The sequence below is a fragment of the Mustelus asterias genome, chromosome 12 (assembly GCF_964213995.1).
Source record: "Mustelus asterias chromosome 12, sMusAst1.hap1.1, whole genome shotgun sequence".
NCBI lineage: Eukaryota > Metazoa > Chordata > Chondrichthyes > Carcharhiniformes > Triakidae > Mustelus > Mustelus asterias.
This window is the reverse complement of record NC_135812.1, coordinates 110,406,046-110,420,968: the sequence shown is the minus strand read 5'-3', so window position 1 is coordinate 110,420,968 and position 14,923 is coordinate 110,406,046. Positions and strand designations below refer to the sequence as shown.

General features: G+C 46.8%; 1 protein-coding gene across 2 annotated transcripts in view; it reads left to right on the top strand.

Annotated features, from left to right (window-relative positions):
* The first annotated feature begins 761 nt into the window (after positions 1-761).
* The window catches only part of ube2o (ubiquitin-conjugating enzyme E2O), a 221,030-nt gene continuing 206,868 nt past the window's right edge, over positions 762-14,923 (top strand). The window contains exons 1-2 of one of the 2 annotated variants that reach the window (XM_078225883.1): positions 762-853; positions 961-1,191. Coding sequence is in view for 1 of the 2 variants with exons in the window: in XM_078225882.1 (XP_078082008.1) it covers positions 820-1,191 (372 nt within the window). In the remaining variant the exon portion in view is untranslated. Of the gene's footprint in view, positions 1,192-14,923 lie in introns of both variants that reach the window. The other variant, XM_078225882.1, reaches the window with a different exon arrangement.

Genomic DNA, 14,923 nt, shown 5'->3' with positions numbered 1-14,923 from the left:
ACCCACTCCCTGGTGTCACCCTGCACCCACACCCCGGCACCACACTGCACCCACCCCCCCGGCGCCACCCTGCACTCACCCACCCCCGGCGCCACCCTGCACCCACCCACCCCCCCGGCGCCACCCTGCACCCACCCCCCCGGCGCCACCCTGCACCCACCCCCCGGCGCCACCCTGCACCCACCCCCCAGCGCCACCCTGCATCCATCCCCCGGTGTCACCCTGCACCCACTCCCCGGCGCCACCCTGCACCCACCCCCCCGGCACCACCCTGCACGCGCCACCCTGCACCCACCCCCCCGGCGCCACCCTGCACCCACCCGGCGCCATCCTGCACCCACCCCCGGCGCCACCCTGCACCCACCCCCCCTGGCGCCACCCTGAACCCACCCCCCGCCCTGGCGCCACCCTGCACCCACCCCCCGCCCTGGCGCCACCCTGCACCCACCTCCCCGGTGCCACCCTGCACCCACCTCCCCGGCGCCACCCTGCACCCACCCCGAAGCCTCACTTTGGGCAGAGGGAATAAAAGTTGCCCCAAAGAAGGGAAGTGACACGGGGTCACCGTGGGGGGGGGGGCTTTGTGGGGGCGGAACTCTGTGGGCGGGGCTTCGTGTGGGCGGGGCTCCGTGTCGCCTATTATCCCGCCCACGGTAACCGAGTTTTGTGATTGGCTGTGAGAATTGGCAAATCAGAGGTTGACTCTGGGCTCCGGGCATTGTGATTGGCTGCGGCTGTTTGGTCAGGTGTGCTGTGACGTCAGTATGCGTCCACGTCAGCACGGCGACGGCTCGCGAGTGGCTTCTCGCAGCGGCGGCGATGGAGGCGGAGACGGAAAAGCCACGGAGTCTGAGCCCGGGGAGCCCGGGGCCGGGGGGCCCGCTGAGCCCGGGGCCGGGGGACACTGCCCTGCGGCCTGCCGCCCCGGTCTCTCCCTCTCCGGCACCATCCCCCGCGCAGTCCCCGGCCCCGGGCAGCCAGCGCCTCCTGTTTGTGGATGACCTGGTGTCCGGCACCTACAAGGGGGCCCTGCGGCACGGCATCGTGGGCCTGATCCACGGCGAGGTGAGCAGCGGCGAGAGCTCGGACACGGATGAGGAGGGAGCTGGCCGGGAGCGGCCCCTCAAGAAAGGCTATGTCCGCGTGCAGTGGTACCCCGAGGGCGGCAAGCAGGACGTGAGGGAGGTGAAGGTGAGTGAGGGGGAAGAGGGGTGAGTGTTGGGGGGTAATGGTCCCCAGTGCGGGGGAAGGGGCGATGGGGTCCATTGGGAATGGGCTTACACCAGCTAATTCAGCTTGAATTTCTAATGTCCCTAATTTTATCGCAAAATCACATGAGAAATTTATCTATATTTGAGAGCGGCTTGCTTCCTTTAGTTTCATGATGCCCCTTTCTTCCTTTCTTGAACACAGGTGTAATATTTGCAACTCTCCTGTCCTTTGGCACATAGAATTCCAACAGTGCAGAAGGAGGCCATTCAATCCATCGAGTCTGTACTGACAACAATCCCTCCCCCCCCCCCCCCCCCCAAGGCCCTATTCCCGTAACCCCTCATATTTACCCTGCTAATCCCCCTGACATCCCTTTTACTTTGTCCTGACTTATTTGAGTTTGTTTACTCGGTTTGACCTAAAAAGAGGCCAAGGGTCAATTTAGCATGGCCAATCAACCCAACCCGCACATCTTTGGACTGTGGGAGGAAACCGGAGCACCCGAAGGAAACCCATGCAGACACGGGGAACATGTGCAAACTCCACACAGTCACCCAAGCTGGGAATCAAACCTGGGTCCCTGGCGCTGTGAAGCAGCAGTGCTAACCGCTGTGCTGCTCCTTGGCACATTTCTCATATCCAGATATTTGGCAAATGTCAAAGTATTATGGGACGGATACCATCTGAGTCAGTTATCTTTCTTTTTGATGGGGTTAAAGGCTGACAACTCTCCTTGAGCTGATGGTTTGTACCCCAGAATCTTAAATGAGATAGTGACAGAAATCGTGGATGATTTGGTTGTAATTTTCCAAAAATCCTTGTATTCAGGATGTGCCAAAGGATTGGAAAACTGCAAATGTCCTTGTACCCTTGCTCAAAAAGGGAAGGAGGCGATATGCAGGAAACTACAGGCCAGTTAGCCTAACTTCAGTTATTGGAAGAATATTAGAATTGATGATTGAGAGAGCAGCAGTGCATTTGGAAAGTCATAATTTGATCAAACAGAGACACAAAGGTTCCAATGAGGGGAAAGCACGTCTGACAGACTTACTCGAGTTATTTGAGGAGGTATCAGCCAGAGTAGGTAGAGGAGACAGGCAATGTTGTATATTGGGATTTTCAAAAGGCATTTGATGAGGTGCCACACACAAGGCCAGTGTGCAAAATAGGAGCTCATGCTGCTGGAGGTAATATTCTGGCAAGATTAGAAGATTGGCAAACCAACTGGAAACGATAAGGAGGTCCTTCTCACCTTGGAGGTCAGTAACCAGTGGAGTGCCACAGATCAGTGCTGGGACCACAGCTCTTCACAATATATATTAATGATTTGGAAGAAGGAACAGAGTGTACTGTGGCCACGTTTGTGGATGATAGAGATGGGAGGGAAGGCAGGTTATAAGGAGGATATAAAAAGTTTGCAGAGAGGTATTGACAGGTTGAGTGAGTGGGAAAAAATTGGCAAATGGAATTCAATGTGAGATTGTTCATTTTGGAATGAGAGGGTGGATTATTATTTAAATAGAGACTGCAGAAAAATCTAACACAAACACAAATCTAGCATATTGGGACATAAGGTATTGGAAAGGCAAATGGAATGCTGACTTTTATTTCAAGGGGGCTGGAGTATAACAGTAAAGAGGTGTTGCTGTAACTGCAGGAGGTACGAGTGAGGCCACATGTAAAATGCTGTGTACAGTTTTGGTCTCTTTATTTAGGGGAAAGATATCTTGTCATTGGAGGCAGCACGGAGGAGATTTACTAGGATGATCCCTGGTATGGAGGGATTGCCATATGAGGAAAGATTAAACAGCATGGCTCTGTACTCCTTGGAGTTCAGAAGAATGAGAGGTGACATGATTGAAACATTTAAGATTTTTAAGGGTTAAGTAGGGTAAACGTTGGGAGGATGTGTCCACTTATGGGAGAATGTAGGACCAGAGGGCATAGTCACAGAATAAGGGGCAGGAGAATGGTGAGGAGGTGCTCATTGAAGATAGATTTGAGGATGAATTTCTTCTCTCAAAAACTGGTGAATCTTAGGAATTCTTTACCCCAGGAAGCTGTGGAGGCCGGAACATTTCCAAGGCAGAGATCAGTAGGTTTTGATTATTAGGGGAGTTAAAGGTTATGGCGGGAAAGTGGATTGGTAAGATCAGCCATAATCTTATTGAATGGTGGAGCAGACTCAAAGGGCTGAATGGCCTCCTCCTGTTCCTATTTTATGGTCTTACTGGGCATCTCTGCCATTCGTGTGTTGTCAATTACATGTTTATCATAGAACGAATCCTAGAATCCCTACAGTGCAGGAGGCCATTCTGCCCATTGAGCCTAGACCACCAGCAATCTCACCCAGGCCCTATCCCCATATCCTACGTGTTTACTGTGCTAGCCCCTTGACACTAAGGGATCATTTAGCCCCTTGCTTGTTACTTGCGTGCACATAAAACCCTTACTTTATTTTGACCCCTGATGAGCTGTCTCACTCTGGCTTAATTTTGCTACTGTGTTTCTAGTATCTTACCCATTTGTAATGTGCTGCTCATGTTACCCGGTGCTTCTGCGTTGGTATCCTCAGTGTAACTGTTATCTGCTGCTGATGAAGTCATTGTGGTGGAAATGGAGAAATTCAATTCTAAACTTCAGCAGGAAATTATAATACAACAATTGGTTATAATTGACTGTTAATGTAGCACCCTGATATAAAAGCTTTGAAAATTGGCACTGCCCTGAATAAAGGCAGGGCTGCATCAGATGCTCTGCGTAAATGTATCTGATAGTCCCTCTGGAATAATGCAAATGGTTCTGAGTGATGTCATGGAAAATGCTCAATCCATTTTATTGTGGTTTAGTTTGAGTTATTTCTTACGAAATTATTATATTCCTACCCTAATCTTTCCATCTTTTAAGACCCTCTTTAACATTCATCTTTCGACCGAGGCTGCCCATGCTAATGTTTCCTCCTTTGCCTCGGTGTCAATTTTTTCAGTTTCTGTAAAGCACCTTGGGATGTTTACTGCATTACAAGCACTGTATAATGTTGATCTAGTTAATGTTCAAATTCCCCATGTTTCCACACCTTCTCTCTCATCTAAGCTGCAAGTTATGAGGTATTCTGCTATCTGTAGAGCAGGGGTAGCAGTATAGAATGCAGTCCATTGTTGTACTCCCAGTTCAGTGCCACTTGCTGGAGATCACAGGCTTGAGCAGCCTTGCACCATTTTAGAAAATCTTTCGTTCTGAAATGATGGCATTCAGTATAAGCAACATTTTTGGAAAACAGCTTGAACTGCCACCCATGTGATAGTCTAATGTAGTCTGTTACTATAACATTGTCATTGCACTGCTGATTTCATTATTTAGGAAATTTTAAAGTAATAGAGACATTTGTCCCCTTTCTGTACTTGTTGGAGAGATTTGTGGAATAGTTTGGCAGAAATCTCGATGCTATGTTTTTTAAAAAAAATCACATTTTGCATCTTGTCAGATTTCTTAATTTACAAATACAATACACTGAATTGATATCCAATACATAACACCCGACCCCAAATTCTGGCTATGTAGTCTTTGTTCTACACAACTGGTACTGTGATCTTGTGTCCTCTTCGTAAATGAAAATATGTCCACTTGCTCAAGCATCCTCTCATTGACCTTTTCCCAAAATCCTTCTGTCAAAGACATCTGTGCCATTTGCTAACACTTGGCCTACTTGCCTGAACAGAATTTTCTTTTACTTGTTCTTGGAATGTGAGCATTGCTGGCAAGGTTAGCATGTATTGTACATCCCTAATTACCCTTGTTGATGGTGTGCTGCTCTCCGAATCACCTCTGAGCATATACCACAGTGCTGTTAGAACAAAGAACAAAGAACAATACAGCACAGGAACAGGCCCTTCGGCCCTCCAAGCCCGCGCCGCTCCCCGGTCCAGGATTGAATCCTGAATCCAGGATCCCCGCCCAATTTTCCAGCCTATCTACATACCAATATCCTATCCACTGAGCTGTCCCTCACAGCTACGATGAGAGTTAGGAATAGGATGAGAGTTAGGATGAGAGTTCTGGAATTTTTACCCGGCAACAGTGAGATAGTTCCAAGTCCGGATGATGAACGACCAAGGGGATCGTGCAATGTCTTCTAGGTGGTAGAAGGAGCCTGCAGTGCATCTAGTGTACATACTGCTGGCACTGTCTGTCAGTGGTGGAATGGTGAATATTTAAGGTGGTAGATGGGTCAAGGGCTGCTCTGCCGTGGATGGTGTCGAGGCATGAATAATTTGGAGCTGCACTCATCTAGGCAAAAATGGAGAGTATTCCATCGCATTCCTGACTGGTGCCTTGTAGGTGGTAGACCCAGCTTTGGGGATTTGGGAGGCCAATTGTTTGTGTCACAATTCTCAGCCTATGACCTGTCCTTGTAGCTGCAGTATTTATATGGCTGGTTATAACACTTATGATGATGATTCAGCAATGGTAATTCTGTTGAATGTCAAGGGAAGATGTTTAGATTTTCTCTTGTTGGAAACTGTCTATCCTTAGCCAAGTCTGAAAGTTGTCCATGTCTTGCTGCATGGGCTTACAGAGTGCTTTAATATCTGAGGAGTTGCAAATGGCACTGAACACTGCAATTGTCAGCGCACGTCCCCATTTCTGACTTGGTACTGGGGGTAAGGTCACTTGTAAAGCAGCTGAGGATGTTTGATCCTAGGTGGACCTCCTGCAATGATGTTCTGGCTGAGATGAATGGTCTCCAACAACCACAGCCATCTTCCAATTTCATAGATCCCTACAGCGCAGGAGGAGGCCATTTGGCCCATCGAGTCCGCACCAGCTCTCTGACAGAGCATCTTGCCCAGGCTCACCTCTCCCTCCCTCCGTCCCACTCTATAACCATGGCTAATCTATCTAACCTGCACATCTTTGGATTGTGGGAGGCAACCCACACGGGGCCCTGGCGCTGGGGTATCAGTGCTAACCATTGTGCCACCCAATTTGTGCTAGCTGTCACTCCAATCAGTGGAGAGTTTTCTCCTTCTTCCCATTGACACTTGCTGGAGTTCCTTGATGCCGCACTTATCCAAATGAAGTCTTGCTGTCAAGGGCAATCAATCTTGCCTCACCTCTGAAATTCTGCCCTTTTGTCTGTATTTGGACTAAATTTGTAATGAGGTGGGAGCTGAGTGGCCACGGTAGGACTCAAACTGAGCATCGATGAACACAATGTTGTTAAATGCTATTTGGTAGAACTGTTGGTGAGAGTTTCCATCACGCTGCTCATGATTGAGAGTAGACGGGGGTGGTATCTAGCCGCATTTGACTTGTCCTACTTTTAATGGACTGTATGTACCTGAGCAATTTTGGACATATCTGATAGATGCCTGTGTTGTCGCTGTACAGGAACAGCTTGGCTAATGGTGTAACTGGTCTGCAGTTCAAGTTTCTGCTACTGCAGATGGGATGTTGTTGGGGTCCATAGCCATTGCTGTATTCAATGTCATAAGCCGTTTCTTGCTATCACATGGAGTGAGTCAAATTTCAGACGACTGCCATCAGGAGGACGCCAAGATAGGTCATCCACTTGGCACTTCTGGCTGAAGATATTTGCAAATGCTTCACCTTGTGCTTTGCACTGACATAAAATTAAAGGCTATGTCCAGAATTGCTGAAAGTGTACACTCGCGAGCAGGATCGTTTTGGAAAGGTTAACTGGTCATTCCCAAAATAGTGAGCAGCCTTTAGTGACATTTTTGATGGCAGTGTGTCTGACCAACCCAATTAGCGTCAACTTAGTTACCAGGTCCTGTAGCTTTTTTGAACATTGTTTCCTCGTGGTATACTCTATTGTGAAAGTTTGAATGTGTAGTTCTGAGGCATAACCTGTTGCTTTGCAATTTTATCTTTGTTCTAGAGAATGAGACACTCAAATGGAGGATAGTGCTGTGTATGTGCAGCTGATTGTGTTTCTAGTGTTGGGCTGGCATTTATTTACTGCTTTGCCATTCACAATTGCAGTATCTTTAGTTTAAGCACTGAAACAGATTTGGTTTGGGTGGAGATGGTGCTTGTTTTGCTGTTTGCTGATCCAGCTCTGCTGCATTGAGAGCTGAGCAGATGTGCCACTATTGTGCAGTGCAGGGTGGGGGAGGAGCCTGTTGTTCACACTGGGAGAATGATCCAGCCCTATCTGTTGCTGGGTGCTGCATTCACTGCTGCCACAGTGCAGGGGTCTGGCTTTGGGCCAATATGGTTTAGTTTATTGCAATAACACCTGCAGTTTTGTGTAGCACGGTCCATGGCAATCAAATGCTATGCTATACGAGTGATTACTTAAAGAATCCAGTCGAGTTTACAATACATACAAATCTGACGTGTTAATTAGCTGGAATGCTTGTACAATTCTGTTTTGTGAGGATGGTGCCTATCATTTGAGACTGATGATGCTAGCAGCTAAGTGTGTGGAATTGTGCTACATTCCATGTAGTTTAAAGACCCAAAGTTGTTCCAAAATTGGATTTTTCTGTCTGAATAGTCGATGGAATTCTATTACATTCTGGGTTTTCATCTTCTCCTTTTATCCATTGTTTTTAGAAGCCTTAATTTATAATAAATATATCCAGGATAGATGTTTGTTGCATATATGTAATTGTTGACTGGTGTAATACTGAGGTAGATGTTGGTAGATATTGAGGGGGGGGGGGGGAGGATTGAGAGATATGGGGGGTCTGTTGGGCAATGGCTATTAGAGGAGAGGGCAGCATCATTGGGCAGACAGCATGAGGCATTGTTGCTGAGGGAGGCAAGGCTCAATGCTGGGTGGGGGAGGGTTAGGGGACAACCTTGGTCCTGGTTGGGGGGGGTGTTGGTCAGTGGGTTAGCCTTGGTGCTCGGTTGGGGAGGGGGTTTGTTGCTGCCCAGGATGGGGATTAACCTTGCTTCTGTGCGGTGGAGGTTGAAGGGTGAGCCTCATCAGTTGGTGGGAGGGTGGGGGTAGATGTAAGCCTCATGGTGGGGGGATTTGGTGAGCCTTGTCGCTGGGGGTGTGGGGGGCATGGTTTTAATACTGGAGAGGGGATGGGATAGCCTGGTCGCTGGGGGTGGGGTGGTTCCTCAGTTGTACCTGATGAAGGATATGGGTAATCAACTTACTTTCCAAGTGTGGATACAATGCCTCCCCCACACATCTGGGTATAGTTTTCACTATACTTGATTTACTTTATGCAGTTGTTTATTTCTTATTATTCTGCTGTTTACATTATTTTAAATATCTTGTAATTTAAAATATATTCAGTGTTAGTTGTGTCCCAGTTGGTAGCACACTCAAAAAAACAATAGAGTACAGCAGAGGAACAGGTCCTTCGGCCCTCCAAGCTTGCCCCAATCATGTCTCCCCACTAAAACCGTATGCACTTACGGAGTCCATATCCTTCATTTCCAATCGTATTCATTTATTTGTCTAGATGCTGCTAATGTACCTGCTCCCACCACCTCCCTGGCCAGTGTGTTCCAGACATTTACCACCCTCTGTAAAAAAAAAAAGTGCCTCGCACAATCCCTCTAAACTTTTCCCTACGCATCTTAAACCTATGTCCCCTAGTACTTGACTTTTCTACCCTATGAACAAGCATCTGACTATCCACTCTGTCCTTTCCCCTGAGGTTCAGTGAGGGAGTGCTGCTCTCGGCCGTGCTGTTTGTGGATTAGTCATTATGTTGAGGCCCGTTCTGCTCTTTGGGTGCAGGAGATCCCATGGCACAATTTTGACGAAGAGCAATATTTTTTATAATTCAATACAGAATACATGACTTGGTCACACACGAGACTGTGTGGGAGGTTGCTGTGTATACATAGTCTGCCATATTTCTGAGATTACAACAGTGGCTACATTTCACAGGTTGTTGGTTGTAAAACATGTTGAGATGACTGAAGGTCAGAAATCTTTCCAAAAAAATGAACAATTGGGTATTCTACTCTGTGATAAGATCTTCCAATTACATCCCAGAGATTTGTTAATCCTTGGTTTCTAATACAATTCTAACATTTTTGAATATGTTTGTGTCCATATGGATTGTTTGTTAGCTAGTCGAAGCAACTGTAAGTACCTACAAATGTGGAGTCTGGTAGAAGGGCAAGTGTATGGAGTGGGACTGTACGAAAGACTGATTACTGAAACAGAAAGCTGACGAGCGAATTATTTTGAATCTTTTGTCCAAATGGTTCTCGATTCCACCTTCCCCATTATTGTAAAGATGCCGAACTGGGTTTTTTACCACTTTAATACTATTTTGGACATTGAAGGCTGAATGTGAAGTAATGGTGCAATGCACTTTATTGATTAGTTAAAGCTATATCTGCATCTGTCATGACTTGATGCCCCTCAGTTAATCGCTAACTGCTTGTTAGCTTCAAACGAAGCAGGTTTACTGCACTGTGTTCAGTTACTCTTTGTAGTTGTCTTACTTAGGATATGATCTCCTGTTCTAACTATAAGGGTTAAAGGGTTTAGAGATGAAATATCGTACTATGAAATAATATTTATTGATGCAAATGTCTAACCTGTATTAACTCTGTAGTATACTACATTGATTCCATTAACAAGATTATAGGCTTTGAATTAAGTTGGCTTACTATTGTAAAAGCGTAGAATGGCTACAGCACTGTAGTAGGCTGTTTGGCCCATCGTGATGTGCCAGCTCACTGCAATTCACCTGCTGCTGGTTCCCTGCCATGTATGGTCAACATGGTTTTGTGAGAGGGAGGTCATGCCTCACGAACCTGGTGGTGTTTTTTGAAGAAGTGACCAAAATGGTTGACGAAGGAAGGGCCGTGGATATTGTCTATATGGACTTTAGTAAAGCGTTTGACAAAGTCCCTCATGGTAGGCTAGTGAAAAAGGTTGGATCCCATGGGATAAAGGGGGAGGTGGCTAGATGGGTGGAGAACTGGCTTGGTCATAGAAGACAGAGGGTGGTAGTGGAAGGGTCTTTTTCCGGCTGGAGGCCTGTGACTAGTGGTGTACCGCAGGGCTCTGTATTGGGACCTCTGCTGTTTGTGATTTATATAAATGATCTGGAAGAAGGAGTAACTGGGGTGATCAGTAAGTTTGCGGACGACACAAAACTGGCAGGACTTGCAGATAGTGAGGAACATTGTCAGAGGCTACAGAAGGATATAGATAGGCTGGAAATTTGGGCAAGGAAATGGCAGATGGAGTTCAATCCTGATAAATGCGAAGTGATGCATTTTGGTGGGAATAATGTAGGGAGGAGCTACACGATAAATGGAAGAACCATAAAGGGTGTAGAGACGCAGAGGGACCTGGGTGTGCAAGTCCACAGATCTTTGAAGGTGACGTCACAGGTGGAGAAGGTGGTGAAGAAGGCATATGGCATGCTTGCCTTTATAGGACGGGGCATAGAGTATAAAAGTTGGGGTCTGATGTTGCAGATGTATAGAACGTTGGTTCGGCCGCATTTGGAATACTGCGTCCAGTTCTGGTCGCCACACTACCAAAAGGACGTGGAGGCTTTGGAGAGAGTACAGAGGAGGTTTACCAGGATGTTGCCTGGTATGGAGGGGCTGAGTTATGAGGAGAGATTGGGGAAACTGGGGTTGTTCTCCTTGGAAAGACGGAGGATGAGGGGAGACTTAATAGAGGTGTATAAAATTATGAAAGGCATAGATAGGGTGAACGGTGGGAAGCTTTTCCCCGGGTCGGTGGTGACGTTCACGAGGGGTCATAGGTTCAAGGTGAAGGGGGGGAGGTTTAACACAGATATCAGAAGGACATATTTCACACAGAGGGTCGTGGGGGCCTGGAATGTGTTGCCGGGCAAGGTGGTGGAGGCGGACACACTGGGAACGTTTAAGACTTATCTAGACAGCTATATGAACGGAGTGGGAATGGAGGGATACAAAAGAGTGATCTAGTTTGGACCAGGGAGCGGCGCGGGCTAATTGTTCCTGGTTTCTCGTTTCAAGGCTTCATTCTACGATCATCTTGCTGGTGCCAGTACAGAGTGAGACTGCGGATAGTTGGGAACCTGTCTCGGGGGCAGGGGATTCATATGGTGTTCGTGGAAGTGGAAATGACTAGGGTTGGGAAGCATTTTCCGATCGGGGCCATTGTGATCTCCTGGACTCGTTTCGATCGCCTCAGGGGGTCGGAGAGGAATTTCCCAGATTTTTTTTTCCCCATATTGGCCCTGGGGTTTTTCACTCTGGGTTTTCGCCTCTCCCTGGAGATCACATGGTCTGGAATGGGGGGGTGGGGGTAAGTTAATAGGTTGTAATGAACAAAGCATCGTAGCTGTGAGGGACAGCTCGGTGGATAGGATATTGGTATGTAGATAGGCTGGAAAATTGGGCGGGGATCCTGGATTCAGGATTCAATCCTGGACCGGGGAGCGGCGCGGGCTTGGAGGGCCGAAGGGCCTGTTCCTGTGCTGTATTGTTCTTTGTTCTTTGTTATGTTCTGCCCAAAGGCAGTATTTTGTCAGTGGTAGTTTGCTTGTTACCTTCCACTCGCGCGGTGGTGGCATCATTTTGAATACTTTTAATCATGTTTCTTCTCTAAGGAGTAGGTCTAGGTCATTAATATGATAGAGTTCTTCATCCAGATGGAGAGTGATGTATTTTACTCTGAGACTAGGGTCCTGAATCTTAGTAATGGAAACTACAATGTTAATGAGGCACAAGTCAGCTATTATGGATTGGGAAATGTTAGTTAAGGGTATGATGGTGAATAGGCAATGGCAGCCATTCAAGGAGCGGATGGGTCAACTGCAATAATCGTTTGTTTTGGCACAAAGCTAAAATGGGAAAGGTGGCCAAACTATGGCTTACAAGGGAAATTAGAGATAGTATTAGATCTAAGGAAGAGGTGCACAAAGTGGCCAGAAAAACCAACAGCCCTGAGGGTTGGGAGCAGTTTAGAATTCAGCAAAGGAGGACCAAGGGACAGATTAAGAAGGAGAAAATAGAGTGCGAGGGTAAGCATGCGGGGAACATGACTGATGTAAAGGTTTCTATAGGTATGTGAAGAGAAAAAGATTGGTGAAGACAAATGTAGGTCCCTTACAGTTCAAAACAGGAGAATTTATAATTGGCGACAGTAAATGGCTGACCAATTAAATGGTTGCCTTCACAAAGAAGGGCACACATAAGGTACAAAAACTTTGGTGATCACAGGATTTAGTGAGCGGGAGGACCTGAAGGAAATCTGTATCAGTAGAGAAATTGTGTTGGGGAAACTGATGGGATTGAAGGCCGAAAAATCCCAAAGACCTGATAATCTACATCCCAGAGTACTTAAGGAAGTGGCACAAGAAGTAGTGGGTGCCTTGGTGCTCATCTTCCAAGATTCTATAGACTCTGGAACAGTTCCTACAGATCGGAGGGTAGTAATGTAACCGTATTATTTAAAAAGGGCGACAGAGAAAACTGGCAATTATAGACCAGAAAGCCTAATATCAGAAGGGGGTAAAATTCTAGAATCCATTATCAAAGATTTCATTGTAAACGCTTGGAAAACAGTGTCAGCATGGATTTATGAAAGTAAAGTTTAAAAAGTCTATTTGTCACAAATAGGCCCACATTAACACTGCAATGAAGTTACAGAAAGGGAAATCAAAATCATGCTTGACAAATTTACTGGAATTCTTTTGAGGATGTAACTAGTCGAGTTGATGAGGGGGAGCCAGTGGATGTGGTTTATTTGGATTTCAGAAGGTTCTTGACAAAGTTCCACATAAGAGATTAGTGTGTAAAATTGAAGTGCATGGGATTGGGGGTAGTGTGTTGGGATGGATGGAAAACTGGTTGGCAGACAGTTGGGTGGCATGTGGCACAGTTGTTAGCACTGCTGCCTCACTGCTCCAGGGATCTGGTTTCAATTCCGGCCTTGGGTGACTGTTTCTATGGAGTTTTCACGTTCTCCTATGTCTGCACGGGTTTCCTCCGAGTGCTTCGGTTTCCTCCCACAGAAAAAATGGATTAGTTTCCCAAGAAGTGAAGATTAGCCATGGGAAATGTAGGGTGGGGGAGAGGCCTGGGTAAGATACTGTAAGAGTTGGTGCAGACTCAATGGGACGAATGGCCTTCTCTGCACTGTAGTGATTCTAGGAGACGGTAGGAAAAAATAAGTTTTTTTTTTTGAGTGGCAGGCAATAGAACATAGAACAGTACAGCACAGAACAGGCCCTTCGGCCCACGATGTTGTGCCGAGCTTTATCTGAAACCAAGATCAAGCTATCCCACTCCCTATCATCCTGGTGTGCTCCATGTGCCTATCCAATAACCGCTTAAATGTTCCTAAAGTGTCTGACTCCACTATCACTGCAGGCAGTCCATTCCACACCCCAACCACTCTCTGCGTAAAGAACCTACCTCTGATATCCTTCCTGTATCTCCCACCACGAACCCTATAGTTATGCCCCCTTGTAATAGCTCCATCCACCCGAGGAAATAGTCTTTGAACGTTCACTCTATCTATCCCCTTCATCATTTTATAAACCTCTAAGTCTCCCCTCAGCCTCCCCCGCTCCAGAGAGAACAGCCCTAGCTCCCTCAACGTTTCCTCATAAGAGCTACCCTCCAAACCAGGCAGCATCCTGGTAAATCTCCTCTGCACTCTTTCCAGCGCTTCCACATCCTTCCTATAGTGAGGTGACCAGAACTGCACACAATATTCCAAATGTGGTCTCGCCAAGGTCCTGTACAGTTGCAGCATAACCCCACGGCTCTTAAACTCCAACCCCCTGTTAATAAAAGCTAACACACTATAGGCCTTCTTCACAGCTCTATCCACTTGAGTGGCAACCTTTAGAGATCTGTGGATATGGACCCCAAGATCTCTCTGTTCCTCCACAGTCTTCAGAACCCTACCTTTGACCCTGTAATCCACATTTAAATTAGTCCTACCAAAATGAATCACCTCACATTTATCAGGGTTAAACTCCATTTGCCATTTTTCAGCCCAGCTTTGCATCCTATCTATGTCTCTTTGCAGCCTACAACAGCCCTCCACCTCATCCACTACTCCACCGATCTTGGTGTCATCAGCAAATTTGCTGATCCACCCTTCGGCCCCCTCCTCTAAGTCATTAATAAAAATCACAAAGAGCAGAGGTCCAAGCACTGATCCCTGCGGCACTCCGCTAGCAACCTGCCTCCAATCCGAAAATTTTCCATCCACCACCACCCTCTGTCTTCGATCAGACAGCCAGTTACCTATCCAATCGGCCAACTTTCCCTGTTTCCCACACCTCCTCACTTTCATCATAAGCCGACCATGGGGGACCTTATCAAACACCTTACTAAAATCCATGTATATGACATCAACTGCCCTACCTTCATCAACACACTTAGTTACCTCCTCAAAAAATTCTATCCAATTTGTGAGTGGTGTACCGCAGGGATTGGTGTTAGGACCTCAGCTATATGCAATATATATTGATGATTTAATGAGGGAACTAAATGTAACATCTCCAGATTTACAGATGAGAAGCTGGGTTGGAGGGTGAGCTATGAGGGAGATACAGATATGCTTCAGTTTAATTTGGACAAATTGAGTAAGTGGGCAAATGCATGGCAGATGCAATATAATCTGGATAAATGTGAGGTCATCTACTTTGGTAGCAAAAACAGGAAGGCAGATTGTCTGGCTATAAATTGAGAGGGTGGAATGTGCAATGAGATCTGGGTGTCCTCATACGCCAGT